Raw genomic sequence first — 12,896 nt, forward strand, 5'->3', positions numbered from 1 at the left:
CGTCGCGGCCCGACCCCGCCGCAGGCCCGCCGTCGCTGCAGGCAACCCCCGGGGGGCAGCACTATGGGAACGGGAGCGGGGGGTGCCTACAGCTTCCACAAGGTGGCGGGGGGGGGGGAGCAGACCGGCATGGACGCGGCATATTAGGAGGGGGGGGGCAGCAATGTATACAATATGAACAAGGCAGCAATGATAACCACAGCAGAGGGGGGGGGGGAGGGGTTGTGCAGAACAACAAAGGGAAATAAACAAATATGGAAAGGGAAACAACAAAAACTAAAGTACTGTGCTAATATACTTATCCTTCCTGGGCCATACAATGAATGGCAAGAGGAAGTCTGAGGCAAATGCTCTCCCCTATATAATATCCTAAGCCCAACCTATTAAGCTTGATGGACAACCTTCTAATCCAATAGGGAAAACCACAGGAAAAAACTGATCTGCCTAGCAACTGCTTAGTCATTAAACAACCAATCACAAAAAGTTGAGCTCTTATATTGCCTCAGGCTTATGCAGCCTTCAGCTTATTTAAGATAATACACAGACACATAAAAAGACTCAACGGAAATCTTTTTTTAAATGACTTTATTTCATATCTTTAATACATAGATTTTTGGCTATCTATATTTTCAACTTAAAAGGTACATTACTCTACACAACATGGACAAAATATCCTTTAAAGCACAGAAACAATTCAAGTTACGTGTTAGTATTGCAGGTAAGTAAAACAGATACATATCATTCAGACACAGCCGCAATAGCGGCCCACAGCAGTTTGCTGGTGTTAGCAAAATGCACATGCGCAGCGGCCGTGCGGACATACATTGTGGCCACATACCTGAGGGGTAAACGTGGGCGGGCCAGGACCATTTTTCGGGGGGCTGCGTGATGTCACATCTGCGTTAATATTTAACCCCCTATAAGCTTCCAAAGTGCACCTCATATCTCATCTTTTCCTCAATTTTTGCAGGTCAATTCAAATGATATGAGATCGGTAGCAGCACTACTTTCAGGATTAATACACAGAACACACATAAAGGCTGACACAGCAAATAACAGTAACACATACAAGGGATTCATTAGAAATAAGGAAGCATAATCATCATCAAGTCTAATTATCAACTGATTCTGTGCGGGACCCATACACCTCTTTACTGCCTCCAGTAGCCCCTGGTACTGCAGTGCGGCCTTCCGCCCTGACTCCCACTACCGCCACCAGCCTTATCTCCCCAAAACCTCTTTCCCCCACTACTGCCAATCGCCATGTCTCCCCCCACTACTGCTACCATCTCCCTTACTGCTCGCCACCCTGTGTCCCCCCACTTCTACCTCAGCACTGCTTGAGGATAATATTACCCAGAGACAGTGCCTCCGGCAGCCCCCATTACAGCACTACTACCACCACCCTGTCTCCCTCTGACATCTCAGAACTGCTTGGGGATTCTTGGTAATGCTGGTAACAGCCCTTCATCTGTAGACAGAAGTAACAGGGCAGTAAGGAGGCAGAAGCTGCTTCTGGTACCATGGACCCTGGTCATTTAGGGCTGGGAGAGTCAGTAAGATTATGCAATAGGCACCATCTTACAGGCAGCCAGTGAAGGGAGCAGAGAATGGGTGTTATGTGGCAGGAACGGGCTGGTTAGGTAACAGCCTGGCTGCTGCATTCTGTACAAGCTACAACCGGTGCAATTCTTTTGCTGGGAGACCCAAGTAGAGGACATTGCAATAGTCTATGCGTGATGATACAAGTACATGTATGACTGTAGGTAGATATTCTGAGGGAATAAAGTGCTGGAGTCTGGCTATGTTCCTCAGATGAGGATCTGATTGTGGCTGATACGTGATGTCTAACTGTCACTCCACCATCCAGGACACAAAGAGTCCGCCCATGATTAGCATTATGTAACCCTGAACCCCCAAGTGTAAGTCTGGTTGGTAGGTAAAGCTGAGCTGTAGCCCTGCCCTTTGTTGGTGAGCTTCTATCTTATGATAGACCTGTTTCACCAGGACTGAGTCACAGCCAACTGGCATCACCCATACCTGGAGCTCAGCTAGACAATTATTTAGGACTGGTACTGGGTTCTCAGACAGATCATCTGCATAGCAGTGGTAGATGAGGGCATGACAGCTGATTATTTCACCCTGCAGTAGCATGTATATAGCAAAACCACAGGAAATAGGATAAGAACCTTGAAGAACATCACATGACAAGTAGTATCCTCCAGAAGATTAAAATGGTTCCTCACCTGAATGATGTCTACTGCGTCCAACAAGAGCCGATTTATTTCTCAGAACATGGAAATGACTTCTCACCTATCTGACTTCGCTGATGTGTAACAAGTTGTGATTTCTGTGCAAAATATTTCCCACACTCATAGCAAAAAAAATGGCTTCTCACCTGTGTGACTTCTGTGATGTATAACAAGATCTGATTTGTGTGCAAAATATTTCCCACACTCAGAACATGGAAATGGCATCTCACCTGTATGACTTCGCTGATGTCTAACAAGTTGTGATTTCCGGGTAAAACATTTTCCGCACTTAGAGCAAGAAAATGGCTTCTCACCTGTGTGACCTCTATTATGTCTAACAAGAGCTGACTTGTGTGCAAAACATTTTCCACACTCAGAACATGGAAATGGCTTCTCACCTGTGTGACTTCGCTGATGTGTAACAAGTTGTGATTTCCAGGTAAAACATTTTCCGCACTCAGAGCAAAGAAATGGATTCTCAGCTGTGTGAGTTTGCTGATGTGCAACAAGATGTGATTTCTGTGTAAAACATTTCCCACACTCAGAACATGGAAATGGCTTCTCACCTGTGTGACTTCGCTGATGTGTAACAAGATGTGATTTCCGGATAAAACATTTCCCGCACTCAGAGCAAGAAAATGGCTTCTCACCTGTGTGACTTCTCTGATGTCTAACAAGATGTGCTTTATGTGCAAAACATTTCCCACACTCAGAACATGGAAATGGCCTCTCACCTCTGTGACTTCGCTGATGTGTAGCAAGTTGTGATTTCTGTGCAAAATATTTCCCACACTCAGAACATGGAAATGGCCTCTCCCCTGCCTTACCTGTGTGTGGGTTAATAGGCTTTGTGTTCTGTGTAAAACATTTGGCATCTATAGAACATGGAAACACTGTATCTACTCTCAGAGCTGTAACAGATGCACCAATATCAGAGTGATCAGGAGAACATTTCCCAGGATCAGGGGGATCAGCTGATAGAGCTGGATGTATAATTAGGGTAATGGGGTTATCTCCTGGAGAATCCTGTCTACTGTCATTATCTCTTATTTCACAATCCGGGGATAACATTAGATGTCCTTCTGAGATATTCCTGCTTGTGTGTCCATCTGCTGGAAATAAAATACATTATGGAAATGTGACATTTTCTGTAACAATATTAATCTTGTAAACAATAGAAGATGACTCTCTCGGACACTTAATTATAAATGTGTGTGTATAATAAAACATAACTTTTAATGAAGGCTGTATAATATTGTGTCTCAGACTATCATTGTGTCCACCCTCCTGAGAACACTCACAATAACAAATGTAATATTATAATAAGACTTAGATATCTCTCTCTCTTGTACTGGTAACTAACCATGAAGTATAAATGGAGATGTAGTCACTCACCAAGTCCTGTGTCAGCATCAATGTAAAACAATGGATGGGGAACATATCGTATGAATTGGAGATTCTAGCTGAATAATAACATCAGTCATATGAGCTGATGGATCAGAGAAATGTCTCCTAACGTTACTCCTGGAAGCATTGGTAAGGTAGTATTCCTTTATGTGTGTGCTCATACGCTGGTAAGCCTGTACATGGGTTACTCACCCTTATATAAGGTATACTGCTACAGTAGATTAGGTGTGTGGAACAAGGATATTATACATACAATACACCATATAATACCCTTGTCAGGAATCGGCGCTCTGCTACGTCTCCCTTACCAGCACGCTAGTGTGCGGGCCTCCGGAGGTCTTGGCCCCAGTTGCGGCTGCGTGGGTGTAGTAACCGCGAGCGTTCTATTTCATATTGCTAAGTACTCCTGAGTCTGGTCCTGTGCGGGTTTTGCGGTGTGTCGATGTCCAGCCTGTGTGGATGTTACTACACATCCCAGCATGCCCTGACACAGCTTTAGCATTCTCTGACAGCAGAACTGTGTCAAGGCATGCTGGGATATGTAGTTTCACAACAGCTGGAGGGCCGCAGTTTGGACATGCCTGCTCTAGATAATCCTGCTACTCTATGCTCCATACATTCTATGTTATCTGCATTTAAGGACTGAAATAACCTCAGAAATTAGCTCTAATATTCAAGCTTTGAGGTCTGATATCAGTGAGATTGGCACTCGTACATACTAAGATGAAAGAGATTGTTGCATCTCACAAAGATCTGATTTCAGCACATGACACCCTTCAGGAAGACCTGGGGGTATATTTACTAAGATTCGTATTCTTCCCGATTTTGAGTGAGAATCAACACGAATGACATCGAAAGTGTAATTTTGCAACTTTTTGAATTGATTACGACTAATTTACTAAGCTGTCGTATTTGTATTTTTAGTGTTGTCCGATGTCGATGTCATTCGTGTTTTTTTGGTGTATAATGCGTCCGATTTTGTGGTTTTGCGGCCGTGTTATTAGTGTTTTGTTGCGACTGCGCCACATGTCTGTTACGGCAGTGTTTTTTCGTTTACGGCCGCGTTTTTTCCCTAAGTTTCGTTTTTGTCACTCGTCCGTGATTGGTTGTATTCGTGATGGAGGAGTGTCTGTGCACATTACTATAAAAACGCCCCAAACCGTCCGCACCTCGTGGGTTTAGCTAGTGGAGTGGAGAGAGGAAGGCGTTTTAGGAGTTGGTGAGTTTGGTGGAGTTTTTGGTGGATTTGGAGCGGAGTTTTGCGATTGTTGAGTGCTGTACTGTGTGTGTAAGTAGTCTTGTCATACTTGTTGTGTAGTTTATTCAAAGTTTGTCTACTTTTTTGTCCTTATTTTTTTTTCTAGTCTATTGTCATTGTTTGTGAGTGAGTGTGTGTGTGTTGGCTGTGTGGTGTGTAGTGGTAGTGGAGGAGTGTGTTTTCTGTTTTATTTTCTCTGTGTTTTGTGTAGTTTGTCCTGATTATGTCTGAGTCAGAGGTCAGTGTGGTGGAGGAGGTTAGTGAGAGGGAGGAGGTGAGTGAGGTGGAGGAGGTGAGTGAGAGGGAGGAGGTGAGTGAGGTGGAGGGGGTTAGTGAGAGGGAGGAGGTTAGTGAGGAGGAGGAGGGGGTGCCTGTTGCTGCGTACTTCAGTGATAGTGATGGTGCTGTGGCTTCGCAGCCACGCACCACTACCAAGACTGGGCGCAATGTGAAGTTCAGCTATGCTGAAAACATGGCTTTGGTGCGGGAGCTGATGAGGCATCATCGCCAATTGTTTGGGCTGGATGCTGCCAAGGTGTTCTCACGTAGGAAGTCTGTCCTGTGGGGAAAAGTGATAGCGGCAGTGAATAGTGAGGGTGTGGTGAGGCGGACTGAGGACACGTGTAGAAAAAGATTTTATGACATAAAGCGCCGTGTCAAGGCCAAGATGGCCAAGGAGGCAAAATCAGCCCGCCAAACCGGGGGTGGACACCCTTTCCGGGCAACCTATCGTGATTGGGAGGAGCCTGTGCAGTCACTTATTCCTGCAGAAGTGGTGTCTGCGACTCATGTCCGGGATTCAGACCGTCCAAGGCAGGATGGTGAGTTGTTTAAAAAAAAATTGTTTTTTTTAATGTTAATGCTGCTAATTGTTACTGTGTTTTTAAATATGCAAACATTGTGTTGGTAATGTCGTGCAGGCCTGTGCACCCTGTAGCTGTAAATGTGTTTCCAAACTACAAGTCCCATCATGCATTGGCTGAGTTTTTATATTAGTGAATGTTAAATCTGTTGCAGTGCATGCTGGTATATGTAGTTAGAATACGTAATCAGAGATATTGCTTGTCCATAACTGTTTTTTCTAATTGCATTTGAAATTTTTTTTTTGTGTGTTAGTTATTTTTAGCATATATTATATGTATTTTATGTTGTTTGTGTCAAGTTTAATAGTAAAAAAATCTGCAATATATTGTGCACAATTAACCAATGTTTCAGGATTATTTAGTGCAACACCATCTTCATTTAAGTATACTCACCCAATTAAGTAATCCAGAATATCTTAAACAGAAAATAGTTTACTTAACATTAGGTACAAGATGTTTACATCACAAAAAGGTTTTTCAGATAACAATGAGTATTCAAAGTATGGTCATAATGTTTTGTTACATTTTTCAACAGTACGCCAGCCCAGCGCCACAGACAGGCCACAGCCAACTGATGAGGATGCAGGGAATGCAGGTAAGAAATCACTGTAGTCACATATTCTGCAAACACATAGAAGCACAATATATTAATGTTTATATTTTCACATAGGTTCTTCTTCTGCAAGCCGCCCTCCTCTAAGGCGCCCATCACAGGGCTCTGAGAATTTACAGAGGAGGCCAAGTAAGACGCGGCGTGTGGAGTCTGAATCTGCGCCTCCATCTTCACCACCCAGGCGGCGCATCTCCGCAGTCTTGCCCCAGCCACCACAGGCAATTTTGGCTAGTCCCCAAAGTGATGAGCCACAATCACCTCAGCTGTCTGGTGAGTAAAAACTTAAAATAAACACATTCAAACATTTAGACACAGTACATTTACTATGATGTGAGTTCTATTTGAGATGACATGTTTCCCGTAGCAACCAATCAGATTCCAGGTATTAACTTATTGAAGGTGCAAAATAAAAGTGAATTAAAGTCTTATTGGTTGCTATGGCTAACATCACATTTTAAATTGAACACCCATCTTACTAAATTGATCCCACACACGTGCACAGAAAATGAATAGCGGGTTTCTCACCGGACTTAACCAACCCCCCCCTTCACAGCATTATAGTGTTCACACACCTCCCCTGTCCTGGATGTGGACTGCTTACCTGATCCGCTCCTCTGGACCATCCAGGTGAGCAGTCTATATCCTGGACAGGGGAGGTGAGAGAACACTATAAAGCTGTGGAGGGGGGGAAGTTCGGTGCAGAACCCGCCAGTCAGTCTCTGCGCACGCCTGTGATGGCACATATGTGTTTGTAAAGGAAAGATTCCTAGTTTTTATAAACACACCTCAAATATCAAATTGTCATGAGTATTATTAAGTATGGAATGTTTAGGGCAAGCAAAGATATTTAATTATAACTAAACAGTGCCTGTTGGCCACCCCATACAGAACCAACCTTCATGGGCGACTATGACCAGCAGCAACCAGACCAACAGGCAACCTATACACTGCACCTTATGCCCGTTGTTCCAACCCAGCCAACCCAGCCGTAGGATATACCCCAAGCCTCCGTAAGTCCACAATTGATCCCAACTCCACCCCAGCAACAAATGTCCACAGACTTTTGGACCAGTTGGGCAACACAACAGACCCAAAACACTGCCTACCTGAACACACACACACAACACCTTGCCAGTCTGCCCCATCATCTTCCGCGCATTAGTCGGAACTCGGGCAGACTGATTGTTCAGGTAGGCAGAATTGCTACATCAATGGAGCAAATCAGGGCGGACAACACACAAATGCTGGCAAATTTGACGCGCATCTTCGATGAGCAACAGCGGCAGCAACAAGCCCTAATCCAAGTCATACAGCACAATCAGGTGGTGAATGAGACTTTGTCTAGGATTGTGGCCAGCCACACTGCCAGTAATAATCAGCTGAATGCCAGTATACATAACTTGAGCCAAAGCATCACTCTGATGGCAGCACAACAAGTGAGCTCCAGCTCCGGAACCACTACCCCTAGCCAAACCCCAGTTACCTCCCCTGTTCGACGATCATCCAGAACACGGCCCAGCGACCCTGCTCAAACCTCGGCACCCAGCACACACAAGAAAAAAAATGATTGAGACATGACATTTGTGTAACACAATAAAAATGTTACTATTGTCTTCACAAAATTTCCTGTGTCCGTGTCAAACATTGTAAAACACGCTATGTGTGTATGGTTTAATGGGGTAATGAGTGTCAATGTATTTTTAAAAAACATAAACAAAAATGTACAGACCAGTATAAAGAACAAACACTAACGAACAAAACACGCATTCACACTTACAAAACATTTAAGCAAAGTGGTTAGTCAAGGTGAATTACATAAAAATAATAATTACCGATAAAATACCGCTGAATCACTTCTTGCCTTACCTGCCTCCCTACATCTGTACTCACACTGTCACCAGATGTTTCTAACTCCTCTGCTTGCTGACTGTTTTCTTCATCATCATGTGGCAGATGTTGTTTCAAGCACAGATTATGGAGAAAACAGCAGCAGAACACAATCTTAGTCACCTTTGAGGGACTATACAACAAAAGCCCAGCAGATTTATCCAGACACCGAAACCTAGATTTCTGCACCCCAAAACATCTTTCTATCACATTCCGCGTAGACTTATGTGCATGATTGTAACTGTGTTCAGCAGGAGAATCAGGTTGGGACAATGGAGTAAGTAGCCAAGAGTAGCAGCCATAACCACCATCACCTGAAATACAGATATAGGCAACATTAGTACATGTGTATGAAGAATAATTACCCTAAACAAAAATGGTGTTTGTAGTTAATACACATACACACAACACACTTGGAACATACCCAGCAGCCAGCCATCAGGCATTTGTCCGTCCTCAAATTTATCGAAGAGAGATGACTGACTGAGGATGAAGGAGTCATGGCAGCCGCCAGGGTAACCTGCAACCACACTCATAATTTTAAGATTTGCATCACAAACCACCTGGACATTAGTGGATTGGGCCAGATGTCGATTGGTATATATATATATATATATATATATATATATATTGTCGGCCCCTAGGTGGTCTCAGCTCAACGTGTGTGCAATCTATGGCCCCCAGCACATTGGGCATGCGAGCAAGCTCATAGAAAGCTACCCTGACAGCACGCCACTGCGACTCCTGGGTAGGGAAGCAGATAGAGGCATTTATATGTGGATCCAAGACATCCAAAACCTGAGTGGACATTAATAAATCTAAGGTGAGTGTCATGTTATGTATTCAATACAATACTGTGTTCTAAGACCTTACAGAAGCAACACTTAGACGGGTATGTATTTTTCAACTCACCTGATTCAAATATTTTGAAAAGGTGGGCTGGGAGATACCAATGACGTCGCCTGTCACAGCCTGGAAGCTCCCAGTAGCCATAAAGTGCAACACAGCCAGGAGTTTGTGCAGGCCTGAGACAGAGCGTGAGCGTGCTGTCTCAGGGTCTAGTCCCAGTTTGACAAGGTCATACAGACGGAAAATGTTGTTTCTATTTAGGCAAAACATCTGTATGACCCTATCATCAGACAATGCGTTTAAGTTTAAACGACCCCTAAAAAAACGTGGCTGGCGCAGCCTCCGCGGCACCTGTTCAACCTGCTGACCATGTTCACTTACCTGGCCCTGATTTATTGAAGAGTCATGGAGCACTCTCAAGCAACCAGAAAATCAGTAGCACACACAACAGCCGCCATTTCAGAGTGAGAGAAATTCAAAATGTGCCTGGGACCCTTTTATAGGGCCAAACATTAAGGTGTGACTAACGGATAATTGACTACACATGTAAACACGCTTCTCAAAAGCAGGTCTGTTTTTTTTAGGACTTTTTTACGATTTGTATTTTTTCACGGCCGCAAATGCATTTTCACGGTAGACATTCAAAATACGAATGGTTAGTAAATTACCGAGATTCATATCTAAACAGCCGCGTTTTGACCGATGGTGTATTCATTCGTATTTTTAAACTTGAACTTCTAAAAAAATACGAATGCCCACATCACTGCCGTGATTTGAGTTTAGTAAATTACCGAGATGACACTTTGAAGAAAAAACGGCATCTCGGTCAAAATCGGGATCTTAGTAAATATACCCCCTGGTCTCTATTCATGATAAAGTCATTGATTTAGAAGACAGGTCTCGGAGAAATAATATCAGAATAATGGGCGTTCCGGATTCTGCTACAAATGCTGAGCTTTATGATTATGCCACGGTTCTCTTTTCAGAAACTTTCACAGAAGGCTTCTGCCGCTGACCTTCTTATTGATAGGATCCATAGACTCCCAAAGTCCAAACAGGCCCCTTTCCAAGTACCGAGGGACACTCTGCTCAGGGTCCACTTTTTTCAGATTAAAGAATGCATTCTACAAGCTGCTTTGTCTTCCTCATCCACAGCTGAGTGCCTGGATAATCTGCAGATAGTTCCAGATACTTCTCCTGTGACGCTGGCCAAAAGGCATCTATTCCACCAAAGGAAATGTGCAATACAAATGGCGATTTCCTACTAAGCTTATTGTAATGCGAAACGGCACCTTCACAGTGATACCATCACCCGAGGATAGCCCTGCTATTCTGAGTGGGATATTTCTGTTGACAGTCCTTCATGACACTTTACTTAAACCAATCCCGGAGGAGTTGTCTTCCATCTCAAAGTAATATGCTAAAGGAGTAAGACTGTTACAGACACTCAGAGTTTGTTTCCTACTGTAACATGTGCCAACTGGGACCAAGTTACTGGGCATGGATCTATTTTTGGCCCAGATTTATTTGCTCTTGTTATGGGTATAAAACTTATCTTTTTAATCTTTATTTCCTGTCCTATTAAATTGCTATATGGTATATGGTCTGATATTCTTTCCAATGTTACGTTTCATAATACCTTTCTAGAATGTTTGGGTGTTCAGGCAAAGCATGACTGATTTGTCTTTAACATCCTTTTGCCCTTATAACTGTGTTGGTAGAACTTCTTGGTCTTTACCTCCTTTGGTTACATTGAGATTTGATATTTCTTTGTATAATTGTTACTATGATGACTAGATTTTGCACTCTCGTATGGCTACTTGGAGTAGTTGGTGGATTTCCCTTTTAGGCCCGACTGCCACCTTTTTCTACCTTTCTGTCACGGTTCCCTAGTGACGGAATCTCTAGCTCCATTATGGACGCTATTTCTATTTGTCTCCCATTTTTGTTCCCTATTTAATTTTTTCTGCGATTTGATAGTTTGAAGTATGCACACGCCATACAGACTCTATTGGACTTTAACAACAAGAGAGGCTGCGCTGTGTGTCAGTAGTTAAGTACAAAAAGAGCAAACGTGTACTATAAAGGTATTAAATTTATTAAAAATGACATGTGGTTAATAAAACAAACTTAAAATAAAAGCACACCTGTATCTGTCTCAAAGGTATATGGAGTAGTGATAACTGGTATATGGTATATGGCAATAAAGGTCCAATATAAAGTTCAGAAAAAAGAAACTCAATGCGGTGCAGTCCCAGAGAAATGGTTACCTCGTATATGTCACCCGGCAGATGGTGATGTGTGTGTATAGTACCTCTCCGATTGGGCTGGTATAAATTTCGGCCGAGCGTCCCCGGCCAAAACAATCCTGCTTTGCCCAAATTGTTGCACAGCGGAGGGACGATATCTAGTAGACAGCCTGTCAGTAGTCACTCGTCGCGGTGAGGAGATGGTATAAGCTTGCGGCTGGATGGAAGCAAAGTCCGGTAATGCTCACCAGTTGCAGTGGTGAGATGGACGGCAGCCTGTACGGTGACGAGCCGGTAATAGGCTGAAATTGGAAACCAAGGAGGGTTTGCACGGCAGTGTAACACCTTGGACCAGGTGTGCTAGTTTGGAGGCGGAGTCCTGACGCGTTTCGTCACGATCACGTGACTTTTTCAAAGGTATGATCCTGCCTCCACATTTACCAGTATTTAAAGCCTGAGCTACTGATGACATGCAGATGTCAGTGATTAACAATTAAGGCAACTGCCCTATGAAACACATTACATACACGTTCGCTCTCAAAATAACACAGTTTAAAAAACACATTGTTATAGAAAACAATCGAAGCATATGGCAGAATTGACCCGTGAACAGAAACAATATAAATCCACAGATTAAACCTCTGCATAGGGATTGCAATGTTGTGCAGAAGGTTTTCTAATGGACAATTACTACAATGAGAAGCAGGAGCTAATTAGCCGTCACCTGTGATGACATTTAAACATAGTTTACTTATTTGATGTTGACAATCTACTATAGTTCTGAGCAGAGGACATATATTATCTAATAGAATAGGATAGAATAAAATAAAGCAGACGATGAAACATAGTTTCAAAAATAATAATAATAAATCAAGAGTAAAAATAAATAAAATAAAAAAAAATAAAGAATAAATGAATAAATGATTAAACTGTATCTATCTGACCATCATGGATTCGAACTGGGGTCTGTGGAGGGATGCTATTCAGTGATCTAACTCAGTGTGCCACTGGCCCTGCTGTGTGTGGAAGAGATTCAGACCTGTATTTGTAAGCTGACAGACACTCGGAAGTACATGTAGAACTTGATATTTAATATTATCTCCATAGCTAAAATAAAATAAATATAGGAAAAAAGAAGAAAGAGAGACACAAAAAGTGGTCAAAGTAAAACAAACGTCAGGATGAAGGTCATGAGTAACCTATATTCTTGTTAGCTCATAACGTCATGAGTCCTTATGTCGCTCGTGTATAAACGTGAGGAATAAAATAAATTTATTCTCTATTGACTGCGCACTGGTGACTGCCATGAGTTCGTATCCCACGTCCAACTGAGGCACCAAATAGTGTCTCAACCCGACGTGCCACTGACCTCACTACAACACACCATAGCTGCAAGAAGACTATTCATTATGGGTAATCTTAAAATTTCACAAAAAAACTTAGAGAAAATATCAAAATATAGTACCCATCTATGACCTTCATTAATAGAGATTGTGTAAAGGGTTTAAAGCAGAAAGA

At 42.9% G+C, this 12,896-nt stretch overlaps 1 protein-coding gene across 1 annotated transcript; it reads right to left on the reverse strand.

Annotated features, from left to right (window-relative positions):
• Positions 1 to 627: 627 nt before the first annotated feature.
• Positions 628 to 3,361, reverse strand: LOC134983318 (gastrula zinc finger protein XlCGF17.1-like). The gene has a single exon (XM_063949035.1). It carries the CDS (start codon positions 3,321 to 3,323, stop codon positions 2,373 to 2,375), a length of 951 nt encoding a protein of 316 aa, XP_063805105.1. The 5' UTR covers positions 3,324 to 3,361; the 3' UTR covers positions 628 to 2,372.
• Between the last annotated feature and the right edge of the window lie 9,535 nt (positions 3,362 to 12,896).

Source organism: Pseudophryne corroboree (genome assembly GCF_028390025.1).
Source record: "Pseudophryne corroboree isolate aPseCor3 chromosome 3 unlocalized genomic scaffold, aPseCor3.hap2 SUPER_3_unloc_12, whole genome shotgun sequence".
Taxonomy (NCBI): domain Eukaryota; kingdom Metazoa; phylum Chordata; class Amphibia; order Anura; family Myobatrachidae; genus Pseudophryne; species Pseudophryne corroboree.

Coding starts and splice junctions, on each gene's coding strand:
- LOC134983318 (XM_063949035.1), bottom strand. CDS start 3,323: ATGTTATCCCCGGATTGTGAAATAAGAGATAATGACAGTAGACAGGAT.